Below are 23,611 nucleotides of genomic sequence, written 5' to 3' on the forward strand. Positions count from 1 at the left end.
ATAGGAGAAGAGGAAAAAAAATGCTTCCTCAGAAGCAAATGTGGTCAAGTGCACACTTTTAGCCACTGTGGGAAAAAAAATTAAAACAAATCACGAGTCTCTGAGAGGCTTTCCCGACCCGCTCCCTGCTTAAACGAGAACCTGATCAAACTACCTCTAGTTCAATAAGCAGAGGATGTAGAAACGAGGGCCGACTCTCTCGGAGAACGGTTCGAATGACAGACAACCGGGACCGCCATATATGAACATACCACAAAAAGGAAAACAGAAAAGAAGAAATCAGAAAAGAAAAGGGAAAACCCCGGAAACAGAAATCGGTGCTGTTTCCGGGTAGAAGAAGACAGAAAGGCCCTGCTCCCTCCGAGTCCTCGCCTGTTTTGACACCTTGTTTTGGTGAGGTGCTGAGGAGAGTGTTGGGATGCGGCTGGGTGGGGGAATGAGGCTGCGGTGGGTGGGTGGGGGCGGGGCGCGGACCCTCTAGCAGTGCGACTCCTTCTCATCAACGGGGAAGTAGCCGTCCTTGGTGGGAGGGGCCTTCTGACGGAGGCTGCCGCCGTCGGCGGCGAAGATGGCCAGCAGCTTCTCCTGGTCCAGCTTGGTCTTGGGGAGGTCGGCGGATGGCGTGGTGAGCAGAGCGAGGCGCTAAAACAGACAGATGAGCCATCGGAGGAGACATCTTCATTATTTCCACCATTCTCATAGACATCAAACACTGACTAGCAGGAACATTATCTATCTATCTATCTATCTATCTATCTATCTATCTATCTATCTATCTATCTATCTATCTATCTATCTATCTATCTATCTAGCTCTCTGTCTATGTGTCTATGTATCTATGTATGTATATATCTATCTATCTATCTATCTATCTATCTATCTATCTATCTATCTATCTATCTATCTATCTATCTATCTATCTATCTATCCGTCTCTGTCTGTCTATCTACCTGTCTACCTGTCTGTCTGTCTGTCTGTCTATCTACCTGTCTACCTGTCTGTCTGTCTGTCTGTCTATCGATCTAATAACACAGATTCAGATGTGGGTGTGTACACTGCGGTGGGTCTGTATGAAGCAGATGTGGTGCAGAGCAGCTGGTGTGCAGAGCAGAGAGAGTGTGGTGTGCTGTGTGCTGAGCCATGCTCTTTGTGTTCTCAGCAGTCTATTGAAAACACAAAGAGCATGGCTCAGCACACAATGAGGTTATTTAAGAGAATTAAAAAGGATTCAGGCAGCAGTAAAGTTGAATTCTGTATTCTGCTGAGCCAAAGATGTTCCCGCAGCAGAGCTGGCTGTCCACGTCTGATGTCTGTATGATGCAAACAGGATGCAAATAAGGTTTAGGGGCAGTTCTGAACTACTGCTGATTAGGAAACCACTATCCTGGCCTGGTAATACAATCTCCTTTATAACCGGTCTGCAAAAACAGTACATGTATACAGAGTGTATATATGCTGTTTTTGGAGATGCACATTTCCAAATTTGGGCCTCCCAAAGCTTTGCTACTGTTTGGGAATACATCAGCTAAATCTGTCAGGAATTTCTGACGGATGCGATGGCAGGAGGACTAATATAGTAGTAAAGAGGAGGTGTGTAATGATTAGCCTGACGTATCAGTGTGAAGAATGCTGACCTAGTTCAGTTTATGGAGGTTCATAACGGGACAGACCGAGCTTTCAGACGCCCGGGGCCAGTTCTGTCATCACGGGCCACACGTGGAATTTCTGTGTTGGCTCGATGTTGGCACATATGGTCCGACCTTGTTTGGCACTTCTTAGTTAGGGGTCCCTCAAGGCATTCTAGGCTCCCTAACAAATTGTGGAACCCCCCCACCACCACCACCACCACCGCAAACACACACACACACACACATCTGCACAACACACAAGGAAACGTGTGCACGGTGCTTCCTGTCTGCCTGTTCTGTGTAGGTCGGCGGCCATCCTTACTTGGCTGGTTCTTCTCAAGTGAGAAAATGCTGCGGGTCCCACCTACCTCCTTCATGGTGCCGGGGGTGTTGTAGACTTTATAAGCCACCCAGGACGGGATACACAGCATGGAGGACAGGGCTAGAATCCAGCCGAGGCCGTAGCCCCAATGAGGGTACACGTACACGTTGTTGTACTTCAGAGGAGTGTACTTTATCAACGAAAAGGCGAAAGTACCCTACAGGGGAAAGGCAAACGGCGACATTGGCTTTTTGTACTTGAAATTTTCACATAATGTTCAACACCACTCGAACCAACTTTAATGAGCTGTGCCTCCACCTAAGCCTCAGTAGCTCTTCATCCTGACACCAACCTTACACCATTACACGTTAAACACAAATCACATAAAGGTGAACCAGTTCATCTGGACACAACGTTTAGTGACAGGAACGTCTCATCACTCAACCAGGTGACCTCTTCAGTCTCACCTGACTGCAGGTACCCCCACCCTTATAAACAATACAGTGACTGCAGGTACCCCACCCTTATAAACAATACAGTGACTGCAGGTACCCCACCCTTATAAACAATAGAGTGACTGCAGGTACCCCACCCTTATAAACAATACCGTGACTGCAGGTGCCCCCACCCTTATAAACAATACAGTGACTGCAGGTACCCCACCCTTATAAACAATACAGTGACTGCAGGTACACCACCCTTATAAACAATACAGTGACTGCAGGTACCCCCACCCTTATAAACAATACAGTGACTGCAGGTACCCCCACCCTTATAAACAATACAGTGACTGCAGGTATCCCCACCCTTATAAACAATACAGGGACTGCAGGTACCCCCACCCTTATAAACAATACAGTGACTGCAGGTACCCCCACCCTTATAAACAATAGTGACTGCAGGTACCCCCACCCTTATAAACAATAGTGACTGCAGGTGTCCCCACCCTTATAAACAACACAGTGACTGCAGGTGTCCCCACCCTTATAAACAATAGTGACTGCAGGTGTCCCCATCCTTATAAACAATACAGTGACTGCAGGTGTCCCCACCCTTATAAACAATAGTGACTGCAGGTACCCCCACCCTTATAAACAATAGTGACTGCAGGTGTCCCCACCCTTATAAACAACACAGTGACTGCAGGTGTCCCCACCCTTATAAACAATACCGTGACTGCAGGTGTCCCCACCCTTATAAACAACACAGTGACTGCAGGTGTCCCCACCCTTATAAACAATACCGTGACTGCAGGTACCCCACCCTTATAAACAATACAGTGACTGCAGGTACACCACCCTTATAAACAATACAGTGACTGCAGGTACCCCACCCTTATAAACAATACAGTGACTGTATTGCTTATAAGGGTGGGGTACCTGCAGTCAGGTGAGACTGAAGAGGTCACTTAGATGATGATGATGAACCGTATCTGTATCAGTAAACGCTGTGTCCAGTGAACTGATCCACCTCTGTGATTTTCTCACCTGGATTATTGAGCATGAAGACAGTAAACACATAATCATATGAAAATGAAAACTATATCTGATTACTTTTTGGTTATCTGCAAATTGAAACGTATTACTACGTTAGCCACCAGGGGTCGCTAATCTATTGTTTGGATGAGAGAATGGAAAAAAAAAAAAAGACCAACTCACAAAACAAGTAGCAGGAGTGAAGAAAAGCCAGCAATATTTAATGACGGAGCTGGGTCGATATCCAATCATGTCTTCAATGTTGTCATAGAAACGATCCGCACCTGTTATCAGTCAAGTGACAACCAATCAGTATCCACCGATCAACATCCACGGATCAATATGCACCGAATCAAACCAACGAACTGTGTTTCAGCAGCAGTCTTCTCACACGTCTTTATGAAAGTCTGACACTGTTCGTTCATGACCTGCTCAGCCCGCTGGAGAAATAAGAGAAGAGTTTCCCCGGACTGGCCCCTGTCCTGTGTGGGGCTGTTCCCCCAATAGTTCCCCTGTCTCCTGTCAAAATAAAGCCTTTGTCTTGTCTTTGCCCCCCCCCCACCCCCCAGCTCCCACCCCTCCATCATTTCCCCACATGTCCTGGGTGAAAACACTCACCATAGATCCACGCGATGCAAACGGTCTCAAAAACCGCCACGAAGAGAAGGCACATCCCGCTGGCGGCGTAGTAGTCGAAGAGCTGGAACACATACATGCCCCCCTGTGTGTGTGTGGGGGGGGGGAGGAGGAGGAGGGGGGTAGTAGTTAACAGTCATGTAGAAAGTTGAAGGAGATTTACACCAGGATCCCCCGACCTTCATCCTCCTCCACCTCTTCTTGCAAAAACCCTGCACTATATCCTGGTCTAACTCGCCCCATTGACAGCAGATCACTCAGACTGGCACACAGACACACAATCACATGTTGAACGCCACCAGATACGCAGCACACGAGGTGGTCGCACACATCAGCATAATTACACTGCAACCGATATCGTTATCTAAAGATGAGAGACATTTACAAGACTTACTATACACAACACTCTCCTATCTACAGGTCTCTTGCCCATTTCTAATCTTACAATTCCAGACTTTTAGGGCGTCCGGGTGGCGTGGCGCTGTATTCTGTTGCCTAGCAACACGGGGATCACCAGTTCGAATCCCGTGTTACCTCCGGCTTGGTCGGGCGTCCCTACAGACACAACTGGCCGTGTCTGCGGGTGGGAAGCCGGACGTGGGTATGTGTCCTGGTCGCTGCACTAGCGCCTCCTCTGGTCAGTCGAGGGCACCTGTTCGGGGGGAATAGCGTGATCCTCCCACATGCTACGTCCCCCTGGTGAAACTCCTCGCTGTCAGGTGACAAGAAGCGGCTGGCGACTCCACATGTATGGGAGGAGGCATGTGGTAGTCTGCAGCCCTCCCTGGATCAGCAGAGGGGGTGGAGCAGCGACCGGGACGGCTCGGGAGAGTGGGGTAATTGGCCAAGTACAATTGGGGAGAAAATGAGGGAACCCCCCCCCCCCCCCCCAAAAAAACAACTTTTCCCAGACCTTGTGGTCCAGACTTGGAGATACAGTACTGCTCCCTGACAGCTGTAGTGAAAAGTACTTCTTGATCATAATTATAAATTAGAGCCTGCACATGTGCTGCACGGGGGTTTAATTAACTAATATTTAGACCCTGTATGCATATGGATCCCTTGGATACATTACAATGTATGTGTACAATACATTGGATTAGAAGAATTTCAGTTCTCACATGATGACACTGTCATGGTAAGAAGGCCTGCAGTACTTTATAGATCCACTAGGGCCCTAGTGGACACTCACTCACACGAGCACGCACCTGGCCCTTACTGTAAATAGGGTGACTAAATTAACCACTGCACACACACACACACACACACACACACACACACACACTTTTTTTTGTTTTTCTTTACCAAGCCGGAGGCAACACGGGGATTCAAACCGGCGATCCCCGTGTTGGTAGGCAACAGAACAGACCAACCAACCCCAACCAAGGCCCCTTTAACACAGTTTTTATGGAGGCTGATGAAACCATCACTCATTAGCTGATGGATTTAAAGAGGCAGGTATCGTTTTTCCATATTGAGGACGTGTTCTCACACCAGAACCTGGTCTTGCTTGTCGGACTACATCGGGGAGGTGTTTAGGTGCCGGTGAGTCATGTGAGAAAGGTGTGTGCGATAAGACGTGCAGGCTAACCTCGGTCAGCATGATGAGGCCGGTGAGGAAGGACACCACGGCCACCAGCAGGATGAAGAGCTCCCTGCGGTTCTTCCGGCGGAAGGTGGAGGGATACATGTCCACCATGGCCGTCACCAGACTCTCCACACACACAAACTAGCACGGCAGGACGACACAGAAGGTATCAGCACATGTAACGTGTGCGTGTGTGTGTGTGTGTGTGTGTGTGTGTGTGTGTGTGTGTGTGTGTGTGAGAGAGAGAGAGAGAGAGAGAGAGAGAGAGAGAGAGAGAGAGAGAGAGAGAGAGAGAGAGAGAGAGAGAGACAGTAGCCTCACTTGGCTGTCCAGCCCCAGGAAGACGATCATAATGAAGAAGCAGCAGGCCCACAGAGGAGAGAAAGGCATCATGGTCACAGCGCGGGGATACGCGATGAAGGCCAGACCTGGACCTGTGTGAGACAGGATCTTTATTTACGAGGCACTTTCTTCCTGCTACGGTTACAAAGTGCCGGTCAATTACCCCCCTCCCCTCCCCCAGTTCCCCCTCCCCCCTGAAAAGGCGCCCTGACCAACCAGAGGAGGCGCTAGTGCAGCGACCAGGACACATACCCACATCCGGCTTCCCACCCGCAGACACGGCCAATTGCGTCTGTAGGGACGCCCGACCAAGCCGGAGGCAACACGGGGATTCGAACCGGCGATGCCCATATTGCTAGGCAACAGGATAGACCGCCATGCTACCCGGAAACCCAGGTTGTCCTTTTTAGATGAGCAAGAATGAGTTGACTGACCGCAACTTTACAGTTTGGTCAGAAACATGGCTGAAACCATTGACTACGAGCAACATGATACACACTGATGGACATACTGTCTACAGGACAGACAGGGTGAATACAGGAGGGGGGTTGATAGATATAATGTCTACAGGACAGACAGGGTGACTACAGGAGGGGGGGGTGATAGATATAATATCTACAGGACAGACAGGGTGAATACAGGAGGGGGGTTGATAGATATAATGTCTACAGGACAGACAGGGTGAATACAGGAGGGGGGGGTGATAGATATAATATCTACAGGACAGACAGGGTGACTACAGGAGGGGGGGTGATAGATATAATGTCTACAGGACAGACAGGGTGAATACAGGAGGGGGGGGTGATAGATATAATATCTACAGGACAGACAGCATGACTACAGGAGGGGGGGTGATAGATATAATGTCTACAGGACAGACAGGGTGAATACAGGAGGGGGGGGGGGTGATAGATATAATGTCTACAGGACAGACAGGGTGAATACAGGAGGGGGGGGTGATAGATATAATATCTACAGGACAGACAGCATGACTACAGGGGGGGGGTTGATAGATATAATGTCTACAGGACAGACAGGGTGACTACAGGAGGGGGGGTGATAGATATAATATCTACAGGACAGACAGGGTGAATACAGGAGGGGGGGTGATAGATATAATGTCTACAGGACAGACAGGGTGAATACAGGAGGGGGGGGTGATAGATATAATATCTACAGGACAGACAGCATGACTACAGGGGGGGGTTGATAGATATAATGTCTACAGGACAGACAGGGTGAATACAGGAGGGGGGGTGATAGATATAATGTCTACAGGACAGACAGCGTGAATACAGGAGGGGGGTGATAGATATAATGTCTACAGGACAGACAGGGTGAATACAGGAGGGGGGGTGATAGATATAATATCTACAGGACAGACAGCATGACTACAGGGGGGGGGTTGATAGATATAATGTCTACAGGACAGACAGGGTGAATACAGGAGGGGGGGGTGATAGATATAATGTCTACAGGACAGACAGGGTGACTTCAGGAGGGGGGGTGATAGATATAATGTCTACAGGACAGACAGGGTGAATACAGGAGGGGGGGGTGATAGATATAATGTCTACAGGACAGACAGGGTAACTACAGGAGGGAGGGTGATAGATATAATGTCTACAGGACAACCATGGTTTTGAACACCTTGCCCTTTACCCTCAATGGCATTATTTTGTCTCAAAGGACTCCTGCTACCTTTCTCCATGGGCAAAAGCTTTGGAAAAGCGCTATATAAATGTAATGAGTATCCATTATCCAACCAATTATACTGCTGTCAGGGTCGCGGGGACTCAGTATCCACATTAGAACACAGTAGAAGGATCTAGTATCCACGTTAGAACACAGTAGAAGAATCTAGTATCCACATTAGAACACAGTAGAAGGATCTAGTATCCACATTAGAACATAGTAGAAGGATCTAGTATCCACATTAGAACACAGTAGAAGGATCTAGTATCCACATTAGAACATGGTAGAAGGATCCAGTATCCACATTAGAACACAGTAGAAGGATCTAGTAGCCACATTAGAACACAGTAGAAGGATCTAGTATCCACATTAGAACACAGTAGAAGGATCTAGTATCCACATTAGAACACAGTAGAAGGATCCAGTATCCACATTAGAACACAGTAGAAGGATCTAGTATCCACATTAGAACACAGTAGAAGGATCTAGTATCCACATTAGAACACAGTAGAATGACCCAGTATCCACATTGGAACACGGGGGAAGGATCTAGTATCCACATTAGAACACAGTAGAAGGATCCAGTATCCACATTTGAACACAGTAGAAGGATCTAGTATCCACATTAGAACACAGTAGAAGGATCCAGTATCCACATTAGAACACAGTAGAAGGATCTAGTATCCACATTAGAACACAGTAGAAGGATCTAGTATCCACATTAGAACACAGTAGAAGGATCCAGTATCCACATTAGAACACAGTAGAAGGATCTAGAATCCACATTAGAACACAGTAGAAGGATCTAGAATCCACATTAGAACACAGTAGAAGGATCTAGTATCCACATTAGAACACAGTAGAATGATGACCCACCAGATTCGGCCACCTCTGAGATGGGAACGTTCTGCTCGTACGACATAAAGCCAAGGATGGAGAAGATGGCGAAGCCCGCCATAAAACTGGTGCCGCTGTTCAGGAAACAGAGAGACAAGCAGTCCCTGGACAGACAGAGCAAGGAAGTGAGAGAGTGAGACCGAGTGGGGCAGAGAGAGATGAAAATCCTAAACTTTAACGGTAAAATAAAAACGGCACACAAAAAAAGATGTCGAGTCGAACTTCAAGATTGGCGTTTGCAATTCATTTTGTACATACATGTAATAGCTGACCACACGGGACAATAAGATAAGAGACATAAAAGCTGTTTAGGAGGAGGGAGAGTATCACAGAATATCTAGAAAAGGGTATATGAGAATCAAACAGTACCAAAAAGTACAAAAATAATACCCAGGATGTAAAAAACCCCAAATTGATCACATAAAAATCCTTCACCAAACAATGTAAGATCAGATGTGTTATGTGTATTCGCTATACGTGTTGTGTGTTAAATGTGTTGTGTGTTAAATGCACGTTATGTGTATTATGTATATGTTATTATGTATGTTATGTGTATGTTGTGTGTACTGTACATGTTCTGTGCATATTGTGTAATGTTTATGTTGTGTGTTATCTTGTGTTATGTGATATGTGTGTTATGTGTTTCCTGCGTGTTATGTGTATGTGGACTGTGATAAGGGTGCAGTTCTGACCTGTAGCAGTTGTTGTTGTACTTGTTGTAGCTGCCCAGGGCTGTCAAACAGCCCAGACAGATGGCATAAGAGAAGAAAATCTGTGTTCCAGCATCCATCCACACCTTCAGACACAACAGACAAAACATTACCAACACGCCATAAGACGCAAGAACATAAGCTAGATGGAAAGACACATAGATCAATAATAATAATGATAATAATTTTATATAGCACCTTACTAAAACAATTTCACAAAGTGCTTTACAAAGAAATAAAACCAGACAAGGCAAAAATAAGAGTAAGACCAGATACGTAAGAGTAAAAATAAAAACAGTATAAAGAAATAAAAACATATATCAAACATTTGTGAAAGCTTTCATCAAAAGAAAGTTTTAAGACGAGATTTAAAAGAAGCTGGAGACTTGGTTTGTTTTAGTTCGACAGGAAGATTAAGATTAAGTTTTCTTTACTAATCCCCTTCGGGAAATTCAGGTACTGCAACTTAACCCATCCCAGCTGTGGTCTGTGTAGCTAGAAGCAGTGGGTTGCGGCCTTCACGCTGCACCCGGAGACCAACTCCAGTTCTTTTCCCGTTGCCTTGGTCAGGAGCACAGACACGCGTGTTTCTTTTGGTGGTGGGGGAAACCGGAGCACCTGGAGAAAACCCACCGCAGACACAGGGAGAACGTGCAAACTCCACACAGAGGACGACCTGAGGTGACCCTCCCCCAGATTACACAACCCCGAGGTTCAAACCCAGGACCTTCTTGCTGTGAGGCGACAGCGCTAACCACTGGGCCACCGTGCCGCCCTTGAGAGAGTTGGGAGCTCTAACAGCAAAAGCCCCTTTGTAACAAACCGAGACCGAGGAATAACCAGCAGGGCTCCATCTGCGGATCTTAATGGTCGAGAGGGCATATACCAGGTCAATAAATCAGAAATGTATGTAGGAGCAAGACCATTTAAAGCCTTAAAAGAGCAATAAAATTTTCAAATCAATTCAAAATATAACAGGGAGCCAGTGGAGGGAGGCAAGCACAGGAGTGATATGGCCATGCCTCTTTGTCCCAGTAATGAGCTGAGCAGCGGCATTTTGTACCAACGGCAGATACTGGAGGGAGCCCTTTCTGATATCAGAATAAAGTTCATTACAATAGTCAAGCCTAGAATATATAAAAGCATGTACAACTTTTTGCAGATCGGCAATTGATAAAGCTGACCTAATTTTGGAGATTAGTTTGAGCTGGAGAAAGCACGACTGAACAACATGTTTGATTTGATATTTGCATTTCATATTACCTCAAGATTCCTTGCAGCCTGCTTAAGAGTACCTTACAGACCACCAAGATTAGTAACAAAAGGGCTGATGGAATTTTCAGGACCAAACAGAATGACCTGACTTATCATCAAATTTCAGAAAATTTTCAGCCATCTAGGATTTAATGTTAGAGAGACAAGTTGTGAGATTTGCTAGGGCACTGGAATCTGTGGGTTTTAGTGGCATATATAACTGAGTGTCGTCAGCATAAAAATGGTAAAGCATATCATGATTTTGAATGACCTGGCCAAGGGGCAGCATGTATATAGAAAAGAGAAGGGGGCCAAGAACTGAGCCTTGAGGGACACCACAACTCAACTGAGCCATTGAGGAAGTAGTTACCAAGAAAAACAGAAAAGGTTCTGTTGGTGAGGTAAGAGCATAATAAGCTAAGAGCCAAGCCCTTAATGCCAACGCAAGGCTCTAAGCGATTTGACTGTGTCAAAGGCAGCACTTATGTCTAAAAGAACTAAAATTGAGCAGCCACCTCTGTCTGAAGTCAGCAGTAGGTCATTAGTGACCTTAACTAGAGTTGTTTCAGTACAATGAAGTGCTCTAAAACCAGACTGGAAACTGTTAAAAACACTGTAAGTGTTCATAAAAGAAATCAATTGAGAAGAAATTACTTTCTCCAGAAATTAAGATAGAAAATACAATTTGGAGATTGTTCTTTTACTTAAGAACAGGGGATCTAAATTAGGTTTCTTCGGCAATGGGTGAACAATGGTATGATTAAAACTTTCTGGAAAAGAACCAGAGCCCAGATAATTATTGAGAATTTTCAGAATAAGGGGGCTGACAGTTGAAAATACCTCCTTGAGCAACTTCGTGGGAATTATGTCTAAGATGTAGGCGGAGGAAGAGTTCATATTGGAGACTATACTCTTTAACACTGAAAATGTCATTGGTTGAAACTGGGTAAAAGAGGCAGAATTAACATCATGGGGGAATGGAGCGAATGCAAGAACTTGGCTGGATTTGGGACCTGATATTTTCCACCTTATTTACAAAATGAGTGAGAAATTTTTCAGACAACTCAACATCAGGTTCAAAGAGAGAAGTGGAGGGACCATTAATAACAGAATTAATTACCCTAAAGAGAACTTTAGAATTGTGGTTATTTCTTGATTCCGAGAAGTACGCCGATCTTGCATCCTTAACAGCCTTCTGATAAATTAACATTTGGGTTTTAAGGGTGTTATGTGCTAATTTGGACTTGTTGACCTTCCATTGTCGTTGTGACAGTCTTGTAAGGGCATGAGTGTGATCATTCAGCCAGGGGATGGATAGATGGATGGATGGATGGATGGATGGATGGATGGATGGATGGATGGATGGATGGATGGATGGATGGATGGATGGTTGGATGGCAGCTTGGCTTCAGATTCCCATGGGCATTGAAGAAACCCTTAAATTACCTTCACTTCAAGTTAGAGTTCACTAAACACAATATACCTCTGACTGTATTTATCAAAATCCTTATCCTCTTACCCCCTTCACCTCTTAACCTGCCTAGCAGTAGTGATAGGGCTCGTCCTCCTTCCTGTCTGTGTTACCTTTCCATTCCAGTCTCAAACACTCTGTTCCAACTCTGAATGAGGGCTCCATTTGTTCCCGGACTGCCACAGCACGTTCAAGATTGTCGCCTGCCAAAAACAGGCTCCAACTAACCAGGAGGTCCAATCCCAAAACACGAGGACAGACCTCGCCGCTCCACAGAGACACCCCCAACATCCAAGCTAACAAACTAACATGTCCTTCTTCCCGCTCACACAGGGCCGATATTAACCCCCGGCGCTCCATAAGGGAGTGGTGAGGTAACGTCAATCTTCCATTTATTTTAAGGTTGTTTGTTATTTAACAGCAAGGGCAAAAAATGGAGAAGTGGTTGTGAGCTCTCTCTCTGTCTTTCTGTCTCTTTCGCTCTCTCTCACTCTTTCTCTCACGCTTTCTCTCACTCTCTTTCTCTCAGCTCTGGACAGGCTAGACATTTTGCCAAAATACTAAAAGCTCTTTGTTTCTTTTCTCCATGTTTGCCTAGAGCTTGGCGATATCTGGATATGGGTATGTTCACATGAGCCTAGATGTGTTGCAGGATAGTATTTCTGCTAATATGGGGATATAACTTCAACGTTGTCATTCCCTGGTCTTAAAGGCTGTCTTAAGATACTACAGTTATAAAGTCTACATTCATACAGTACTGCGGTGATATAGTACTATAGAAATAGTGGTACAGTAATATAGTAGTACATTAGACATGGGTGATTTATAAACATAATAATGATGTGGCAGTAAGAGGCTAGAAACTTGTTAACATTAGCAGATGGCTTAAAATTTTAATAACCATCTTATTAACATGTCTTTGAATGTTGTATTGAGCGTCTTCTTACTTTTTTATATTTCTAAACTGGACCTCTTCCTAATAGCATTTACCACACTAGCCTGTCTAGACCAAAAGATTTGGCCTAATTGGAACCATTTAGGACTGTCACACTAAACTCTTTTTTTTCATTTAGTTTTTACATTTTCTTGTGTTTCTCTTGTAATGCTATTTGAAGAAAAACACAAGAAAATACCTGCAGTCAGAGGAAGGCCAAAGAGGAGGTTTATGGATGTGGTGAGAGAAGACATGCAGGTGGCTGGTGTGACAGAGGAAGATGCAGAGGACAGGAAGAGATGGAAACGGATGATCCGCTGTGGCGACCCCTAACAGGAGCAGTCGAAAGTAGTAAATGCACTTATTGTAAGTCGCTATGGATAAAAGCGTCGGCTAAATGACTGTAATGTAATGTAATGTAGTAGTAGTAGTCTCTTGTAATGCTATTACTGACAATCATTATAGAATTGTAAAGTGGTTATCAACAATTTTAAGATGTCTGCCAATGTTAACAGTTGGCTGCTTCTTGTGTTTCAACTGACTTATCCTCTCAATACAAAACTACTTCAGGTGTCCTCTTCGGCTAACATTAAAGCTTACTTATTGGTATAGGGAACAACAACAGACCTTTAAAGTTGGCGAGGACATGCCTCTATTATCTACGATCTATCGTACCTGCCTCTCTGAACAACTCTAGATCAATGAAGAAAAATCTTAAGGAAATGACAGATTGCAAAAAAAACGTCCCTGCTCCCCTCCAGATAACGACCATAACCTCCCAGATAAATCAAATAAGTTTTTTGCAAGGTTTGAAAAAACCTATCCCATCAGCCATCCCCCCTACTCCCACTCCAATGCCACCCTTCTGCATCCAGGATGATGAGGTGAGAGCAGCATTCAAGAAGATTAACCTTAGGAAAGCAGCAGGACCAGACGGCATTAGTCCTGTTTTGTTGAGCCACTGTACAGCACAATTGGCCCTAATATTTTCCACCATATTTAACACCTCTCTAAGCCAATGTATAGTCCCACAGTGCATCAAACTCTCTACCATCATTTCTGTGCCAAAGTCCTCAAAGATCACCTGCCTCAATGACTTCAGACCAGTTACCCTAACATCTGTGGCCATGAAAGCATTTGAGCGCATCATTCTGTCACACTTGATTTCTTGCACCACCCCAATGATGGACCCATATAAATTTGCCTATCAAGCCAACCGGTCTGTTGTTAGCCCTGCACCATGCCCTGCAACACCTAGAATCACCAAACACCTACGCACGCACGCATTCTGTTCATAGACTTTAGTTCCTCCTTCAACTCCATCAACCCACTCAAACGCTTTACCATACTCATGGATATGAACATCGACCCAGCCATATGCTACTGGATTCAGAACTTCCTGTGAAACAGCCCACAGAGGGTGAAGGTTAATAACCTAACCTCATACCCTCTTACCCTAAGTACAGGTGCTCCTCAGGGCTGTGTTCTCTCCCCCTGGCTCTTCTCACTTAACACCACCCACTTTACATCCACAGATAGCTCTGTGAAAATAATAAAATATGCAGACGACACAACCATTGTAGGCCTCATCTCCAACAATGATGAAACCCAGTACCGCACTGAAGTAGACCAAGCTGCCACTTGGTGTGCAAACAACAACCTTCTGCTTAATACAGCCAAAACCCAAGAACTCATTATTGACTTCTGATGCATGCCGAATCCTAAATCACCCATACAAATGAACAGAGACCCCATCACCACCACAGACTCTTTTAAATTCCTTGGAACATCCATCAGCACCAACCTGAAATGGAAAATTAACACTGAACACATCACTGCAAAAGCTCAACAACGACTTTACTTTCTGAGGCAGCTTAAAAAATACCGGATCAAAAATCAACTTCTTGTTCTGTTTTACTCAGCCATTATCGAGTCCATCATAACATCTTCTACTACAGTATGGCACGGCAGCAGGGACAGTCAAACACTAAAAAAAACTGCAGTGGATTGTCAACAAGACATCCAAAATCATAGGCAACCCACTTCCCCTCAGTTGAATCTCTACATACTCAGCCTCCCTTCTCTCTACCCCCAGGTCCAACCTCCGCGGCTTTGGTGACTGAGCATTCTCCAGGGCAGCTCCCAGGCTCTGGAACTCACTCCCCCAAATCATTAGAGACTCAGAATCCCTCCCACTCTTCCAATCCCGTCTCGACACACCTCTTCTCCATTGCCTTCTCGTGCCCCCCCCCCCCCGCCCTCTTATCCACCCCTAATCTGAGGCAGACTAAGGACCGAGCACTCGACTTGTTGCCCCCTCCTCTTGGAACTCCCTCCCCAAGCACATCAGACACTGCTGCGATCTGCCCACATTCAAGTCATTAATCAGGACTCACCTCTTCAGACCTGCTTTTATTTGTGATTTATGATGTTTGTTTTTTTTCCCCTTTTGTATCTGTCTAAGTCGGAGAGTACTGCTGGCGTTGTGTGTGGCTGCAGCTTCTCCCTTTCGTAGCCCCCCCTTCCCATCCACCCCTGTATGTCTGTGTTAAGTTTATCTGTTGTCTCGTTTCACCGCCGTTTATTGTAAAGTGACTTTTAGTGTTAGAAAAGTGCTATATAAGTTTAATTTATTATTATTATTATTATTACATACTCATCGGACTGTAAAGCGAGCCAAGAAGATAATCTCTGACCCCTCACATCCTGCTCATCACCTCTTCCAACTCCTTCCCTCAGGGAGGGGCTACAGGTCACTGTCCACTAAGACTAAACGCTTCAGTTTTTCCCCCTAGCTATCAGGACTCTGAATTCCTCCCTATAGACCCCTCCTCGCACACCACTGGCATGCATACTATCATTCCACTAATTGTGTGTAATATGTTTGTTTCTGTTATTGTGTAACTGTATTATTCATGATAATATGTGGGGTGTCTGCTGTTGTCCATGTAGGTATTGTGCTGCAGAGTTTAACATGTGCCGAAAACAAATTCCACCAGCCTTAGTGGTGTGGCTAATAAAACAATCTAATCTAATCTAATCTAATCTAATCTAATCTAATCTAATCTAATCTAATCTGTTTGCTTCCAGATTTTGATTCCTAGGATGTCTGTCCATCGTCCGAAAACATGTACACGTGGGTGTTTTCATGTATGGTATATATATATATATATATATATATATATATATATATATATATATATATATATATATATATATATATATATATATGTGCATGTAGATCTTAGCATGTGTTCCTGTGTGTTTTCCAACATACCTGTGGGTCGGACAGGCGTCCCAGGTCAGGGTAAAGGTAGAACTGGATTCCCCGGTAGGCTCCTGGAAGAGTGATCCCTCGGATCAGCAGGATGACCAGCATGGCGTATGGAAAAGTGGCAGTGAAATATACCACCTTAAGAGACACATCGAGGTCCGTCAGAATATTTCCTTTTCCTGTAGAATATGAACTTTCTTCTCTTTCAGATTAACATTTACAATGACCTTACTATGGAACAGAGGCCTAAAATTCAATGAGTGTCTATTCGGGAGTTTAAACCACTTTGACTTTATGAAGTTGACTGTTTTAAGACTTTGCGGTCCCTCGTTCTCTGTCCCTCTTTCTTCTTCCAACAAATTCTCTCTATCTAACCTCATGGTTTTCGGTTGTTTATATCGAATGCTTATTTCTTAAATGGAATTAAACATATGTCTGTTGGACAAGACTTTGGAAACAGGCCTCACCTTTTACAGGATTTTTTTGTAAAATGAAGCATTTGAGTTTTAAATATGCTGGTACTAATACTACTACTAGCTGTAGTAGTAGTACTCCTATGACTGGTGCTACTACCAACACTTCTACTACCAGTACTTCTAATGCTGCTACTGCTTCTACTTACATATTATGCCACTCCTTACTATTACCACTACTAGAACTGTATCTACTGCTACTACTACCACCACCACTACTACTACTACAGGAAGTCGCCGGGTTACAAACGCCCAACTTACGAACGCCCATACTTACGAACCGACCTCCGTAAAGCCTATTTTTTTTTTTAAATCGAGTTACACACCACGGTTCGTACCAATGAACAGATGGACTACTTTACATGATGCTCAAAACACTGTACGTTTTAGACGGTTCGTCGGCCGGAGGGAGAACAACGCCATGCCGTCGTCACCATTTTAAATCGGATTGCGTGAACATTGTGTGTGTTGTGCTTTGACTTGAATTTTTTGTGTGTTTATCCTCATAATTATGACGTCAAAGCGTAAATCTGAGGCAAGCGATGGTGATGCACCTAAGAAAAGGAAAACGATCACGACGGAATCAAAAGTGGAAATAATAGTGTTCAGAGACAGGTGAAACGCCAACAAACACTGGAACACAGGCGACAGTCGATCAAGTAGTAGTAGTAGTACTACTACTACTACTACTACTACTACTAACACTTTTGGCTGTTCCTGTTAGGGGGCGCCACAGCGGATCATCTGTTTCCATCTCTTCCTGTCCTCTGCATCTTCCTCTGTCACACCAGCCACCTGCATGTCCTCCCTCACCACATCCATAAACCTCCTCTTTGGCCTTCCTCTTCTCCTCTTCCCTGGCAGCTCCATATTCAGCATCCTTCTCCCAGTATACCCAGCATCTCTCCTCCACACATGTCCAAACCATCTCAGTCTTGCCTCTCTTGCTTTGTCTCCAAACCGTCCAACCTGAGCTGTCCCTCTAATATACTCCTTCCTAATCCTGTCCTTCTTCATCACTCCCAATGAAAATCTTATCATCTTCAACTCTGCCACCTCCACCTCCACCTCCTGTCTTTTCATCAGTGCCACTGTCTCCAAACCATACAACATAGCTGGTCTCACTACCATCTTGTAAACCTTCCCTTTAACTCTTGCTGGTACCCTTCTGTCACAAATCACATTCTCAAAGCAAACATCACATCTGTGGTGCTCTTTCATGGCATGAAACCATACTGCTGCTGCTGATCATCACCTCTCCTCCTCTTAACCTAGCTTCTATTACTCTTTCCCATATCTTCATGCTGTGGCTGATCAACTTTATACCTCTGTAGTTGCTACAGTTCTGCACATCACCCTTGTTCTGGAAAATCGGTACCAGTATGCTTCTTCTCCACTCCTCAAGCATCCTCTCACTTTCCAAGATTGTGTTAAACCATCTAGTTAAAAACTCCACTGCCATCTCTCCTAAACACCTCCATGCCTCCACGGGTATGTCATCAGGACCAACTGTCTTTCCACTCTTCATCCTCTTCATAGCTGCCCTCACTTCCTCCTTGCTAGTCCACCACACTTCCTTTTTCACTATCCCTACGTCATCCAACCTTCTCTCTCTTTCATTTTCTTCATTCATCAGCCCCTCAAAGTACTCCTTCCACCTTCTCAACACAGTCTCCTCGCTTGTCAGCACATTTCCATCTCTATCCTTGATCACCCTAACTTGCTGCACATCCTTCCCAGCTCACTCCCTCTGTCTAGCCAATTGGTACAAGTCCTTTTCTCCTTCCTTAGTGTCTAATCTGTCATACAACTCACCATACACCTTTTCCTTTGCCTTTGCCGCCTCTCTCTTCACTTTACGCTGCATCTCCTTGTACTCCTGTCTACTTTCTTCATCTCTCTGACTATCCCACTTCTTCTTTGCCAACCTCTTACTCTGTATACTTTGCTGTACTTCCTCATTCCACCACCAAGTCTCCTTGTCTTCCCTCCTCTGTCCAGAAGACACACCAAGTACCTTCCTAGCTGTCTCCCTCACTATTTCTGCAGTGGTTGCCCAGCCATCTGGTAACTCTTCACTACCACCCAGTGCCTGTCTTACCTCCTGCCTGAACTCCACACAACAGTCTTCCTTCTTCAACTCCCACCATTTGATCCTTGGCTCTACCTTCACTCTCTTCTTCTTCTTGGTCTCCAAAGTCATCCTACAGACCACCATCCGATGCTGCCTAGCTATGTTCTCCCCTGTCACCACCTTGTAGTCTCCAATCCCTTTCAGATCGCGCCTCCTACATAAGATATACTCCACCTGTGTGCACTTTCCTCCACTTTTATACATCATCAACGATCGTGACAAATGAAGAAAACCAACATGAAAGGAGTCTGGAACAAATTGTACCCCGAATTTGCAGATGGTTTTAAAAGTTTACAGCTGAGGACGTCGCCGAAGCCAGGCAAGCTGTGGTTGATACTGGTAATAATCAAGTGCAGTTAGACGTCAACGAAGATGATGTCTTAGTAGATCCTATCCAACACCAGGCCCATCATCCAATTAATAAAGTAATTTTAGTTGTTAATTAAGGCTCCTTCCCGTATGCAAGACATCAATTGGAGCGAGACTAAGTGTTAGCCTTTAATTATCTTTTATTTTCTATCTAAACAGTTTCAGAAATTTTTCTTTAATGTTTTTTATACCTATACACATTCACTAGCTCTCCATTATAAATACCGTACTGTCGTTACATTTATTATTACTACTGCATTATTAGATTTATGATATTTCAGGTAAAATATATACTATCTACCCAGAAAAACATTATTTATTTATCCCCCCCCCCACTCTTTTTCTCCCCAATTGTATTTGGCCAATTACCCCACTCTTTCGAGCCATCTCCGTCGCTGCTCCGCCCCCTCTGCCGATCCGGGGAGGGCTGCAGACTACCACATGCCTCCTCCCATACATGCGGAGTTACCAGCCGCTTCTTTTCACCTGACAGTGAGGAGTTTCACCAGGGGGGCTAGGGCATGGGAGGATCACACTATTCCCCCCAGTTCCCCCTCCCCCCCGAACAGGCGCCCCGACCAATTAGAGGAGGCACTAGAGCAGCGACCAGGACACATACCCACATCCAGCTTCCCACCCCCAGACACAGCCAATTGTGTCTGTAGGGTGGCCCGACCAAGCCGGAGGTAACATGGGGATTCGAACCAACGATCCCCGTGTTGGTAGGCAATGGAATAGACCGCCACGCCACCCGGACACCCTAAGACAAACATCTGAGTAATCAATGCTAGTTGTAAACTTTACATAACTGCTCCAACTTACATACAAATTTTACTATGAACAGACTCAAAAACAGAACTTGTTCATAATCCAGAGACTTCCTGTACTACTACTAATAGTACTATTACAACTACAGCAATTACTAGTACGACTACTATTACTACTACTACTACTGTTACTATTACAACAACTATTATTAATAATAATAATAATAATAAACAATACAGATCATATGTAGCCTAGCTTTTGTGCTCGGATCTTCACTAATGTCACACAGTTGTCAGACAGTGGTCTTAATTGTCAAATGAATGGGAGCACTGGTTTACTTTGCCAGTGGACTTGACGCCTTTCCAGATGCAGAAGTAGCAGATGACCCAGGCAACCGCCAGACACACAACCAGGTCCCAGTTCAGAGAACCAATGTGATCGATGCCGGTAGAGATTCGGAGCACTCTACGCCTGCAGCAACACACACAAAACAAACACATACACACACACACACACACACACACACACATAGACACAAACACATGGTATCTCATGGTATCTCACATCTAAATGCACATTAACTGCAGTATCACTTCCTGTCTCTACTCATATCTGCACTGTCTGTTCCCAGCTTGATGGGAGTCAGTTATTCACTGGCTGGTTTTGGGGAGGTTAAAAACCTTTCAGCATCCGGAAAAGCTGTTTAGCCAACACATGAAATAATACACAAATACATAAAGCCGCTGATCCGAGACTTACACTTAAAAGTTATGAGTCTAAAAACCTGATTCAAAAAATAATCAGCGCTCCAAATGTAACTCATCTTGCAACTTAAATTTCTTATTTTATAAAGTGACACTGACACAACTGACTCACTGCTGAAACAATCACTGCAACAAAATTACTTTTTTTTGACTATTTTTGAAAAATATTGGTAACGGTTAGAATTACAGGCTGTTCATTACACAGATATAACCAAGTAATCTACTACTACTTTCGGCTGCTCCCGTTAGGGGGCGCCACAGTGGATCAGCCGTTTCCATCTCTTCCTGTCCTCGGCATCTTCCTCTGTCACACCAGCCACCTGCATGTCCTCCCTCACCACATCCATAAACCTCCTCTTGGCCTTCCTCTTCTCCTCTTCCCTGGCAGCTCAGCATCTCTCCTCCACACATGTCCACACCATCTCAATCTTGCCTCTCTTGCTTTGTCTCCAAACCGTCTAACTTGAGCTGTCCCTATAATATACTCCTTCCTAACCCTGTCCTTCTTCATCACTCCCACTGAAAATCTTATCATCTTCATCTCTGCCACCTCCAGCTCCTCCTCCTGTCTTTTCATCAGTGCCACTGTCTCCAAACCATACAACATAGCTGGTCCCACTACCATCTTGTAAACCTTCCCTTTAACTCTTGCTGGTACCCTTCTGTCACAAATCACTCCTGACACTCTTCTCCACCCACTCCACCCTGCCTGCACGCTCTTCTTCACCTCTCTTCTGCACTCCCCGTTACTTTGGACAGTTGACCCCAAGTATTTAAACTCATACACCTTCGTCACCTCTACTCCTTGCATCCTCACCATTCCACTGTCCTCCCTCTCATTCACACGTATTCCCTCTTGCTCCTACTGACTTTCATTCCTCTTCTCTCCAGTGCATACCTCCCCCTCTCCAGGCTCTCCTCCACCTGCTCCCTACTCTCACTACAGATCACAATGTCATCCGCAAACATCATAGCCCACGGAGACTCCTGCCTGATCTCATCAGTCAACCTGTCCATCACCATTGCAAACAAGAAAGGGCTCAGAGCCGATCCTTGATGTAATCCCACCTCCACCTTGAACTCATCCATCATTCCAACCACACACCTCACCACTGTTACACTTCCCTCATACATATCCTGCACCTCTCCTACATACTTCCCTGCCTCTCACCACTTCCTCATACAATACCACACCTCCCCTCTCGGCACCCTGTCATAAGCTTTCTCTAAATCTACAAAGACACAATGCAACTCCTTCTGGCCTCCTCTATACTTCTCCATCAACATTCTCACAGCAAACAGCTAGCTTCTATTACTCTTTCCCATATCTTCATGCTGTGGCTGATCAACTTTATACCTCTGTAGTTGCTACAGTTCTGCACATCACCCTTGTTCTTGAAAATCGGTACCAGTATGCTTCTTCTCCACTCCTCAGGCATCCTCTCACTTTCCAAGATTGTGTTAAACAACCTAGTTAAAAACTCCACTGCCATCTCTCCTAAACATCTCCATGCCTCCACAGGTATGTCATCAGGACCAACTGCCTTTCCACTCTTCATCCTCTTCATAGCTGCCCTCACTTCCCCCTGCTAATCCACTCACTTCCTGATTCACATCATCCAACCTTCTCATCTCCCTCATTATATAAACAATATAGTTAAAAACTCCACTGCCATCTCTCCTAAACACCTCCATGCCTCCAAACGTATGCCAATCACTGAGGATGCACAAGCCAGCGCATTCTTAGTGCCGGTCCCAAGCCTGGATGAATGGGGAGGGTTAAGTCAGGGAGGTCATCCGGCGTAAAACCTTTGCCAAATCAAATATGCGCATCATATTTCAGATATACCCAAGCAATTTAAAAGTAAAATAGATGTGACTGAACTATGTCCAGGAACTGCATTTACAAAGTAACGTAGGAGTAAAACCGAGACCCTTCAATACCTCCTATTTGCTTCCTTGTTATTATAAGCTTTTAAATATAATCTGCAGCAAACATTATATAAATTCATGAATCAAATTGTGCCAAACAAGTATTTTGATTCAAACTGTGTCACAAGGATAAAAAGTAATTAGATGTTAAACTTGAGGTGAATTTGGAATGTTATTCTATGTTTACTATGGCTTTCTTACTAAACAATTACCGGTCACTGCTATACAATTATCTCTATTGTGCACATATGTATCTTGATAATCTCCATGTTATGAGTGTCCTGTAATTTAAAGCTTACCAATGTATTCAGACTGAGTTTTATTGTAGCTTATCCAAAACTAAAACAAAGTTAAGAATGAATTGGTGTTTAAAGGGCTTGTCAGGGTGAATGTTTTGCTCCAGTGAACTTGTTGGCAGGCGACGGATGAATTTGTACGCCTGGACAAAGGACGAGAGGTCTCTGAATCGACACTTACTCCCAGAACTCAATGACTGGAGAAGTGGTGTTCTCATTGTGACTGATGGACCTGTTCCCCCTCTGAAACTCCACACAGGAATCTTTAAAGTAGGAAAAGAAAAAATAAGGACATTCAGTTGGTGTGGAGAAATCCCAGAAAACCCTGCGGTTTTCCCAGGGAAACGTCAGCGAGCCCAACAAAATGCAACCAGAGACTCTCTGGAGTAACCCGGTGAGGTAAGACTCACTCGTCCAAAATGGGCGTGAAAATTACATGACTCAAAATGAAGATACAGCAGGAATAATCTAAATACTGACACTCAAATAAAACCACTTTAAATAAAACTTGTGCAACTCTAGAAATAAGGTAATATCCTGCAGTTAGAATGGCACTAAACTCAAAGCAAGATGGAAAGGACTTAACAACATAACCCAAAAACACTGCCCTTATGAATACAGAATAAAGCGAATCCCAGAAAGTTGAATC

General features: G+C 44.6%; 1 protein-coding gene across 1 annotated transcript in view; it reads right to left on the reverse strand.

Annotated features, from left to right (window-relative positions):
• Window positions 1-477: 477 nt before the first annotated feature.
• Window positions 478-23,611, reverse strand: part of slc6a13 (solute carrier family 6 member 13) — a 29,223-nt gene continuing 6,089 nt past the window's right edge. The window contains exons 4-14 of the mRNA XM_056281666.1: window positions 23,144-23,225; window positions 20,309-20,441; window positions 16,230-16,364; window positions 9,276-9,379; window positions 8,563-8,687; window positions 5,971-6,083; window positions 5,653-5,790; window positions 4,044-4,146; window positions 3,609-3,709; window positions 1,997-2,167; window positions 478-642 (exon numbers count right to left, since the gene is read on the reverse strand). Of these exons, the coding sequence (XP_056137641.1) occupies window positions 478-642; window positions 1,997-2,167; window positions 3,609-3,709; window positions 4,044-4,146; window positions 5,653-5,790; window positions 5,971-6,083; window positions 8,563-8,687; window positions 9,276-9,379; window positions 16,230-16,364; window positions 20,309-20,441; window positions 23,144-23,225 (1,370 nt within the window). The remainder of the gene's footprint in view (window positions 643-1,996; window positions 2,168-3,608; window positions 3,710-4,043; window positions 4,147-5,652; window positions 5,791-5,970; window positions 6,084-8,562; window positions 8,688-9,275; window positions 9,380-16,229; window positions 16,365-20,308; window positions 20,442-23,143; window positions 23,226-23,611) is intronic.

Source organism: Lampris incognitus, chromosome 6 (assembly GCF_029633865.1).
Source record: "Lampris incognitus isolate fLamInc1 chromosome 6, fLamInc1.hap2, whole genome shotgun sequence".
Lineage (NCBI taxonomy): Eukaryota > Metazoa > Chordata > Actinopteri > Lampriformes > Lampridae > Lampris > Lampris incognitus.